Genomic DNA, 10,741 nt, shown 5'->3' with positions numbered 1-10,741 from the left:
CACTCGATACGATCATTTTCCAACACTCGTCCATGCTATAATGCCACATTGTTAGTCCTAATCATTAATCAGGTGGATTATTAGTATGACATGGTATGACATTACTCTGAAACATATATATATATATATATCCTTTAATCAGATACTTAGGGTTGTTCTGGTTGAAGATTTAGAAGTTTAGAAATTGGTATAAAATTGCATCTTCATGTTTGGTAAGTGCACTCTTAGGAATGCAATACCTAACTCATGGTTATAAACTTCCCATGTAAGGGAGAATTTCATACCATTGACTCTCCTTGACAATCTTTTTCTCCCCATTTGGGAAAGCATTGAATCCACTTTTTTTGGGAACTAAATTACTCATATTCTAAATTTTAAATAAAATATCTATTTTTATTTTTATTTTTATTATTTTTTTAAAAGGGTATTAATTGGAAAACTCAACTTTCCATTACTAACTAATATTGCACAAATCAAACATAGGAATGAGAGAAAGTGGCATTTCATGATCCTCATTTCATAGTGTTTCCAAACATGGGAATGAACATATTCCATTACTATCTAGTTGGATTAGACATGGGAGTTTCATCCACAAGAAGTTAAGTCCGTAGACCAAACGAGCCCTTAGTGCTAAACTATCAAGACGTTCATTCCACGGAGCTATATTATTGTCAATTTGGATGATTTATAATCTAGGTGGTTGTTTAAATTTGTGATCCAAATGGATAACCTAGCCACTTAACTTGCTAATTAATGGATATATTTAACAAGAACTAGCCTCTAAGATACGGGTTTCCACACCTTTATATTATATTAATTTTCTTTTTAACATTTTCTTTAACAAATTACACTTTTGGGTTTTAGGTGTTTCATGATTTTAAGAAGGAGCTCCTCCTTAGTTTTAAGGAGCTAAGCAATACTCTATTTCGACTACCGTGGGCAACCAAAATGATCAAATAGCTATTCACTTTTATAAATGATCAAATTTGATAGCTTTTGCAATGTAGTTTAACAAATGCCATTGACTTGCTGAACACAAAAACTTCTTTGTATTAATTTAGCAGATCGATTAGGCAGCAAAATCATCCTTATCATTGCCAAAAACAGTCATATCCTCCAGGAATTTCCGGAAGAGTCGTGGGATGAAAAAAAAGAGAGTTACAAAAAGCAACAAGAGATGGAAGGGGAGCTCCAATCAAGTCACTTACGTGAATACCTCAGCCAACATTTCCAATTAACCCTTTTTCCAAATTTACACTGTTAATGTTTATGAACGTTTCCCTTCAGCCAAGCTTACACGCAGTGCTCTTCCTTCTAGTTCCTGAGAAGCCAAGAAAACAAAACAAGGTATAGTCAGTTGCCTACCCAATACATAGAAAATGCTCGCCTCAACAAGCCATGCTTTCTTACAAGCAAACTACAATTTGAAACATGTTCACTCATTCTTCTTTTTCTTTTTCTATACTGGAGGAATTATTGTATGTGAGGGTAAGACGACGCGGTGTTACAAGTTCATACGAGTTCTATCTCCTTATAAGGGAACAAATGTCAAATTTGTGATTTGCCGAAAGTGCAGATAACTTTTATGTATAGAGGTGGATGAGACTAATAGTACCGCTCCATCAAGAGATTCTAAGGCAGTGTCCATCTCTGACTTCGTTGAGTAGCATACAAATCCATAGCCACGGGACCTTCCTGTCTCCCCATCATATAGCACCCTGGCTCCAACCACATTTCCATATTCTTGAAAAGCTTTCGTCAAGCTTTCAGATGTGACTGACCAGGATAAATTCCCTACAAAAAGCTTGAACTCAGTTTCAGGATATAGAGGTACTTTCGGTCTTGGCTTGTCCGCTAAGTTCACCCTCAAGGTTCGCCCCATGAATTCCTGAAATATCAGAATGCTTTTAGCATTAAGATTCGAGTAACGATACATGTACCACATTTGCTGACATCTCTCATAGATATATAATTCACGTGTTACAAGTGAGATGCATTTTCTATTGCCACGAGAGTTGTAACGAGTAAATGTGGCACAAATAGTTTTATCGATAGGGTTTTAAGTGAAAGGCTCCTATGTAAGCATAAGAGAGAGAGAGAGAGACTCTTACACGCCCATCAAGATTTTCAATGACAGCATTGCAATCTTCAGCAGTGCTCATTGTAACGAATGCGAATCCTCTGCTTTTTCCAGTGTCCCTATGATAGAGAACCTTTGATGAAAGGCGTCATCAGTAACAAATAGCAGAATTCAAACTTTCCCCAAAAGAAGGGAAAAACTTTGTCTGGTTACAGTATCTGGTTAATCCATAAAACTTTTACAAATATATGTTCCATTTACAGTTCTCAGAGGCACATCATTAAGTGATGAGAAAGTAGTAGATGAACAAAGTTCATTGAGAGGTAAATGTCTAAAGTTAGTGGTTCAGTTTTTAATAACCCCAAAACCTAATCACCACCTATATGTTTTAAGTCATTTTTTAGTTGTCTGCTACATAACTATAAATCAATTGAAAATTATGGAGTAGGTTCTTCAATTAGATCATATAATTGCTGACATTAATGTGAGAGGATGAAGGGAAGTAGAAGCTAGGACTAGGATTTGGGAAAAGCACTTTCCCCATTTTGATGCCATGTCACATAAAAAGCTTAAACTCTAGGCAAATACATCCTGTTATATATTGAGGGTGGTGTTTTCTCGTTACATATTTAACATGTTATGTTGTTAGATTATCAATGTGAAGAATTCATTTAATTAATCTAAATTGACAATATGGTATTAGCTAGGGTGCATCTTTAGTGCAAATCCTATTTTATAGTAACCCCGTCTAATAAATTGTGATTAATTTATATTCTAATAGAGAATGATGAACTCGTCAATCTAACGGCTAAAACTGTTTGATCAGACAATAAATTAATAACAATACCACATCACCTACTAAACAAACTAATTAATCACAAGGAAATTAATCCTCACCTCAATCAGCTCTGGACTTCCATAGTCCTGAATTATCCCAGCAAGCTGTGCACTGTCAACGCTATAAGGAAGGTTCCCAAAGTAAAGCTTTGTGTTCACAGCAACAGCCTCCTCACCCTCATCTCCTCCACCTGAAACTTCAGCTGCCGCTTCTCCTCCCAACTCTTCATCACCTGCGGACACCACCTGCTCCTCTGCTTTCTTTTCTTCCTGCTGCTCCTCCTCAGCCAATGAGGCCACTTGCTCAATCTCATCAGTCACCGCCACCTCTTCTTGAGCCACGGCAGTACTTACCCTCAGCACCCGAAACTTGTTCGAACCGGCATTGATCGAAAGTAGGGGTTCTATGGCACAAGGGTTTGATAGAGATGATGATGAAAGCATTCGGGTAGGGGCCATTTTAAGGTGGAGATGATCAAGTGGGGACATTTGATTGGATGATCGTAGGCATTTGACGGTGTAGATAGAGGGTGAGAAAGATGAGCTCATGGCTGCAGCTGCAGAGGCAGCCATGGTGGCAGAGGTGGGTTTGTGGGGTTGTGAGTGAGGCAGAGGAGGTGGTGGTTATGGTAGTTTTTACAGTTAAAAAGGGTTGTGATCGATGATGAGGTACGGGGTAAGAGGAAGAGAGACTGATGGTGTAGGCTATATCTTGGCTGATGTGGGCAGATTGTGGCCAGTAAGAGTAGAAGAGATATATTGGGGGGATAAGGTATGCCATGTCAAATCTCCAAACTAAAATCTAATTCTGCCCAAATAAAAATTCTAAAAGAAGAAAAAAGTTCAATTTGGATCAAACATCGGAGCTCTAATTTACCATTTTCTTGGGACCATGGGGGGAGCTTTTGGTTGATTGGTTTGGTCCGCGCTCCATAATTTATTATTGTTATTTTTTTTTTTGTGAGAGAACAAGTATAATTTCATTAATAAATAGGTAAATATAAGACATGTATAAGAAAAACACACTCGAAATAAAAGTTCTTGGATACAATAAATTAGGAAAAATAAATCTAGCAAGATAGTATGTAATAACTATTACAAATTCAGGCCATACTCCATACTTAGAAATGCATTTCCTATTTTCAATTTCTACATAGTTTTTTCTCTTATTTGATCATTTGTCGCGTCATTTTAAGGATTTTTTTAATGAAAAATCCTTCATGACACATTCTTCATAGAGTACAAGACTTCAAGGTAAAAAAATACATGTGCATTAGTCACCTAAAAATGATAGGTATAAAATAAATAAATCAATATTTTTGCGCCCGTAATAATTTAAATTCAGAACGTTTGATGCGGGGGGATCAAACATATGTGTGAAGATGGATATACTCCTTGGGTTGATATGCCGATCACGTATTGATTGATTGGTTCAAAATCAAAATGTTTGGGCCTGTGCAGGCTAGTCATACGTTGGGTAGAAGATTATAATCCTTCAGTAACGGGTCAAGGGCAAAGCCCAAGTTACAACGGGTCAAGTCACCATTGCATTTTTGCTTATTTCCGGTCCCGCGTAGTTCGTCACAGTTGAACTAATGGAGTATGCTCACTCGAAACCTCTCTCTACGACTCACCAGATTACTCTGCACGGCGACCGCAAAACCATTTATACAAAACCAAACTGCAACTCCAGACAACAATCTAAAGCCCCTCAACTCAAAAATATCAACTTTCATGAGGGATGGCTTTGTGGAAGAAGCCCAGAAGCTGTTCGACAAAATGCCTCGTAGAAACACCGTCACGTGGAATGCCATGATTCGCGGCTACTTTCTAAATGGGCAGTTCCAAGATGCGATTAATTTATTTAGTCGGATGACTGAGCGTGATGTTTTCTCGTATAACACCATGATTACCGGGTTGATGCAATGTGGGGATGTGGATGGTGCAAGGGAAGTCTTTGACAGGATGATTTATAGAGATGTTGTCACTTGGAATTCAATGGTTTCCGGGTATATTCGTAATGGGATGATTGGTGAAGCGGTACACGTGTTTGATGGGATGCCATTGAAGGATGTGATTTCATGGAACTTAGTGGTTGGGGGTCTTGTGAATTCTGGAGAGTTTGATTTGGCTGAAAAGTATTTTAAGCGAATGAATATTCGAGATTTGGCTTCTTGGACTATAATGATTTCAGGGTTTTCTAGTGCAGGACGTGTTGTTGAAGCCCGAGAACTCTTTGATGGCATGCTTGTGAGAGATGTTCAGGCTTGGAATGCTATGATCCTTGGGTATATAGAAAACGGGGATGTTGCAATTGCTGAGGGGTTGTTCCAGAAAATGCCCGAGCGGGATTTGGAATCTTGGACTCTAATGGTGAATGGGTTGGTCAAGGTTCAAAGAATTAATGATGCCTTGGAGCTTTTCATGGAGATGCCAGAGAAATGTCCAAAAACCTGGAACTCGATTATTTTTAAATTAGTAAGAAATGGGCTCACTAGAGAAGCTCATGCTTTTCTTGAGAAAAACCCTTACAAAGATGTTGTATCATGGACAAATATGATTGTTGGGTATTTGGGAATTGGAGAGGTTGGCAGTGCAATTGAACTCTTTGAATCAATGCTAACTCGAGATACAGCGGCATGGAACGCCACAATATTTGGATTAAGTGAAAATGATCTTGGTGAAGAAGGTTTGAAGCTTTTCATTAGAATGAAAGAATCAGGGCCATCCCCAGACAAAAATACGTTTACTAGTGTTTTGACAATCTGTTCAGACTTACCAACCTTACACCTTGGTAGGCAAACTCATGCACTCACAGTAAAAGCGGGATTTGATCACTGCGTTGCAGTGTCCAATGCTATGGTTACCATGTACTCAAGATGTGGGAATATGGATTTTGCTTTATTGGAATTCTCTTGCATGAAAAGTCATGATGTCATTTCTTGGAATTCTATAATCTGCGGATTCGCTCACCATGGGAATGGTGAAGTAGCTTTGGAGATGTTCGAACAAATGAGATCAACAGATGTTCAACCCAATCACATAACTTTTGTTGGTGTTCTGTCTGCTTGTAGCCATGCAGGGTTGGTAGACCAAGGCAGATACTACTTTCATATGATGAGATGCAAGTATTTCATTGAACCTACAACTGAGCATTATACATGTGTTGTTGATTTGTTGGGGAGATTTGGACTTATAGATGAGGCAATGAGTTTTTTAGATCAAATGAGAGCAGATGGATTTGAAATTCCTGCAAGTGTCTGGGGGGCATTACTTGGAGCATGTAGAATCCACAAGAATGTTGAGGTGGGTGAGATTGCAGGGGAGAAGGTTTTGGACATAGAGCCCGGTAATTCTGGTATATATTTGATTTTGGCAGAAATGTATTTAAGTATTGGAAGAAAAGAAGATGCGGGGAGGATTTGGACAAGAATGAAAGAGAAAGGAGTCAAGAAGCAACCTGGGTGCAGTTGGATTGAGGTTAACAACATTGGGCATGTATTTCTTTCAGGGGACAAATCCCACCCCAAATTTTGTAGGATCTATTCTGTATTAGAGATACTGCATACAGAGATCGAGACTGAAATTGCAAAATCAAATGCTGCATCATTTCAGCATGTAAAAGTTGCATAGGTTAGGGCATTATGGCTGAGGTTTTGCTGCACATGCTTTTATATACGTATTTAGGGGTTGAACAAAAGCAAAAGAAGATCTCAGTGTAATTTTCTAATCGGATAATGAGGACTTGGGAAAGTTGGATGGTCATCATTGTCCATATAATCATGGGATGAATGTTAAGTTCCAGATGCGATTGTCGATGGTCAAATGTGTTCAAGGCATATAAGGATGTTGAGGCAGATTTTTCAGATAACATTTGTAAAAGAAAAGAAGATGCATTAATAGAGGATAAACATATGCAAAATTTTCTTCATTATGTTAGATACAATTACAAACAAAGCACATCATGTTCTGTTGCATTAAAAGTACTAGCACTGAGCTAGAGGCTAGTACAAAAAATGCACAGATTATCTCAGAGCTTGGTCTACAACAATGCACGTTCTTCCATCCTGCATCAGTGTGTTTCACTCCCCAGATGTATAAACAAGTTAAGTGGAGATTAACAAGATAAAAGACTGCCGTGGAAATTATTATATCAGCCTCGTCTCTCTCTGATGATTTGCTCCAAGTTATTTTTCAAAGTCATCAACTCTTCCAAATCATTACAAGCTTCAATGTTGACGTCCGACAAAGCCTTCAATGTGTCTTGGAAAGAGCCAGAAGGAGTGGCGGTGGAAGAGCCAACAGTTGCAATGGGCACGATTTGATCGGCAGTGGGGTCAACCGAAGGAGAGCCAATAGCGGTGGACAGAAACTCGTCAATCACAGGGTCATAGGAAGGTGAGGCAGCCGTGGTGGAGATGAATTGATCCACCATAGAATCAACGGAAGTTGATCCAGCATTGGTGGTGGGGAGAAATTGGTCATCCACATAGTCAAATGAAGAAGAACCGGCAGTCACAGTGGAAGAGCCATCAATGGTTTCGGAGAGGAATTGGTCGACCACTGAGTCAAAGGAAGGAGAGGCATAAGTGTAACGGCGGCCCGCTGGAGAGATTACAAGAATTGCAACGGATGAGCCGGAGAGATTTGAGAAATCCTTGGCTTTCTTGAAGAGCCCATTCCTTCTCCTTGAAAAAGTCACAGCGCGAGACTGCTTATTTTCAATCTTCTCAATAGCAATCTTCTTCTTTCCCATCTCGTTCCTCTTAAAAACTATACGGCACAGACTTAGCAAATGGCCTTTGAATATACGGTGCAAATCATATTGAAGTTTCGAATTCGGAGTTTTGAATTCTTTCTTAAGGTTTCATCAGAATCCCAATTTCGTAAGAAGCCTAACTATTTAGAAACTTATATGCCGAATTAAGCATTTAAAAAAAAATCATGACTTAGAGCAACTTAAAGCCCAACTAGACTTTAACAAGTGGCCCAGCTAGGACTTTAGCAAGTAATCCAACTGGACCTGATAAAATAGTTGGGGTGAAGATATTTTTATAAACTAAAAAAATTTGAAGCTTTTTGTTTCGAGTCGATGTGGGACTGCTGCAACTACCCACGAGTCACGGTCTCTGTGCATACAAGTGTTGAGCATACACTGCATAGGCAAATTGCAATGAACAGTACAATAATAAAAAGTAAATGGCTAATGGCATTTGTCGGTTACCGGTTATCAAATTGAAATTTGCACGTGGAACGCTCGTGGGTGCAAATTTGACATTCAGGTGTTGAGCATAGATTCATAGCTGACTTTCAAATTCTGAGAATAGAGATCCATTTCATCATTGTCTTCCTCTCTGCTGGGAAGGGAAGCTTACTCGTAATGATGGAACGCAGAGATGAGAGCAACACACTTCAGTTAGCACTTAGCAGTGTTGTCCCAAATTGCCATTTGAGCGTGCCAAATATAAGTGTCATTTGCATTCTAGGTTGGTGTTCGAGTTCTAGGGGGTCGTCTCTGGCTTAAAAGTGTTATCTCTGATCTTTTCCTTTCCTGAAGAGAGTTCTCATCCTTGGACTTTCTGGTTTTGTAGAAATTTCAGTAATATGGCATGGGACACATTGTGTGTGTTTTTGTTCTTAACCAAGTTATAATTCTTCAGAGCTGATGGTCTTTCTGCTTTGATCCTGTATTTATTTCCAATCACCATATCATTTTATGACACAAAATGACCAAACACAAAGGTAAGCAAAAAGACTGTACAAGGTGCTGATCATATTTTCAACTAGATAAACAAATGCTGCTGAAACTTCCATGCAACCTAGGATTAGGAACATGCTGCTGTTTCAAGTACTACTTATCGGACTCAAAACGTTTATCAGTTCATGCTACTTTTAGATATGCAGATGGGGCTGCTCGTAGAGTATCACAACTATGCTCTACATAGAAGTGGCCCTGCGTTTGTTGGAGGAATTTTTTTTTTTTTTGGGTGCTGTGGAGGTTATCTTTAAAATAAAAAATATAAAAAATGAGGCATCCAGCTACAATGATCCAGGTCATCACATCAGCTTAAGATAAAGGTTTTCTTTTTCTTTTTCTTCAATTAGAGCCATTCCAGCGAGGTGCCCAAGCCTTGGGCTGGGGGGGGGTGTTGTGTGTGTGGAAGGGGTGGGGGGCTACGCAAAAATCCAGTTCCAGCGAAGAGCCCAAGTTCAGGCTGAGAGTGGGACCCACGAAGACGAGCTGGCCTGAAGGCCAGTTTCGCCCGAGCTCAAGCTCAAGGGCTGATGATGTCAGGTGAGACGTCAACGTGCGGTTTTAAATTTTTTTACCGTTGGCGCGGTAAGAAAAATTTAAATTCGCGTGCGCTGACGTTAGCCCTGCGCAAGCTCCAACGGGTAGAAGATAGGTGTCAAGGCTTGGGCGCTCCGATCTGCTTCTCCTCCTCCAATTCAACGGCTGACATTTTTTTTGGTAATAAAATAATAATAAAAAAATCAAAATTTTTATAAAAAAATTTCCGAAATTTTTTTTCTGTAAATACCTATAAATACCCTTCACTTTCAACACCAATCCTCATACATTTTCTTCTACTTCTACCATTATTCACTCTTTACTCAACATTTTCCTCTTTCAAATTGTATTTTTATTTCTTATCTTTATGCCTAATTCTTAATTACTTGTATCGGCTTTCTTTATTTAATAAACAAAGAATTCAAGAATATACCTTTTTATTCAACATATTCCATACATCAAACAAAACATAATTAAAAGGAAAACCCATAACCAAAGCATAATAAAAAATAATAAAAAACTACAACCAAGGTACAATAATAATAATAAACCACAACCAAACCATAATAAATAAAAAACAACACAACCAAACCATAACTAAATAAAACCTAACCAAAGCATCTATGCTCCATCATTCATCTTCATTGCCTTTCACCGCCCATAGATGCTCCATCAAGTCAAGTTGACGCATTTCATGAATATACGAAGATTGCATATCTATATATCGATCTATCATACGGTTAATGAAACGACCATCCCTAACCAATGGATCCAGCTCAAACGCTTATCCACTTGGCCCCATGAGCCTTTCATAAATTCGTGTCAAGGCCGTGTTTATTGGATCCGGTTCGTAGACCTCTATAGCATCATAATCATACTCATCCTCCACAATCATATTATGGAGGATGATGCAAGTCATCATAATGCTTCTCAGGACCTCCTAATTAAACATTCGAGCCGTACCTTGAATAATCAACCACCGAGCTTGAAGGATGCCAAAACACCTTTCGACATCTTTCCTGTATCCTTCTTGATAGGAAGCAAATAATTTTTGCTTCTGGGATCGGGGATTTGGAATGGATTTGACAAATGTGGTCCACCTCGAGTAGATGCCGTCAGCTAGATAATACCCCGTCTGATAGACTGTATTGTTGACTTGATAGGTGATATTGGGGCCAAGCCTCGCGAACATATATGCACCTTCTTTGATTGACCCAGCACGTTGAGGTCATTTTGGGATCCGTTAACTCCGAAGAAGGCATGTCAAACTCATGTATCGAAGCCAGCAACGGCTTCAAGGATGATAGACTTTTGCCATTTTCTATTGCCGTTATCCCCTTGCCAGGCAGTTGGGTAATTCTTCCATTGCCAGTGCATGTAGTCGATGCTACCAATCATTCTTGGAAATCCTCGAGCTTCGGCTTTTGTAGAAGTCGTTGGAGGTCCCTGGGAGTAGGTCTGCGCAGGTAGTCCCTAGTGTACAGAGTTTTGACTGCATCACAAAATCTTACCAAGGTCTCCAACATAGTGGG

General features: G+C 39.1%; 3 protein-coding genes across 5 annotated transcripts; 1 reads left to right on the top strand and 2 right to left on the bottom strand.

The window, feature by feature from the left end:
- On the bottom strand, positions 1,022-3,700 carry LOC18791902 (28 kDa ribonucleoprotein, chloroplastic). The gene is made up of 4 exons (XM_007227259.2): positions 2,978-3,700; positions 2,112-2,213; positions 1,616-1,888; positions 1,022-1,321 (listed from the first exon to the last, which is right to left on the bottom strand). The coding sequence occupies exons 1-4, from the start codon at positions 3,488-3,490 to the stop codon at positions 1,268-1,270; spliced, it is 942 nt and encodes a 313-aa protein (XP_007227321.2). The 5' UTR covers positions 3,491-3,700; the 3' UTR covers positions 1,022-1,267.
- On the top strand, positions 4,411-7,751 carry LOC18793184 (pentatricopeptide repeat-containing protein At4g02750). The gene has a single exon (XM_007225453.2). The coding sequence runs from the start codon at positions 4,520-4,522 to the stop codon at positions 6,548-6,550; it is 2,031 nt and encodes a 676-aa protein (XP_007225515.1). The 5' UTR covers positions 4,411-4,519; the 3' UTR covers positions 6,551-7,751.
- Positions 6,828-7,929, bottom strand: LOC18793102 (MADS-box protein FLOWERING LOCUS C). 3 transcript variants are annotated; one of them, XM_020556075.1, is made up of 2 exons: positions 7,318-7,929; positions 6,828-7,266 (listed from the first exon to the last, which is right to left on the bottom strand). In XM_020556075.1, exons 1-2 carry the CDS (start codon positions 7,671-7,673, stop codon positions 7,071-7,073), a joined length of 552 nt encoding a protein of 183 aa, XP_020411664.1. In that variant the 5' UTR covers positions 7,674-7,929; the 3' UTR covers positions 6,828-7,070. The 3 variants fall into 3 exon arrangements, with proteins under 3 accessions (XP_020411664.1, XP_020411663.1, XP_007226837.2); XM_020556074.1 differs by having other exon boundaries at positions 6,828-7,269; positions 7,321-7,929; XM_007226775.2 differs by having other exon boundaries at positions 6,828-7,929.

The sequence above is a fragment of the Prunus persica genome, chromosome G1, assembly GCF_000346465.2.
Source record: "Prunus persica cultivar Lovell chromosome G1, Prunus_persica_NCBIv2, whole genome shotgun sequence".
In the NCBI taxonomy this organism is placed as follows: domain Eukaryota; kingdom Viridiplantae; phylum Streptophyta; class Magnoliopsida; order Rosales; family Rosaceae; genus Prunus; species Prunus persica.
Note: the sequence above shows the minus strand (reverse complement) of the source record. Positions and strands in the feature narration are given on the sequence as shown.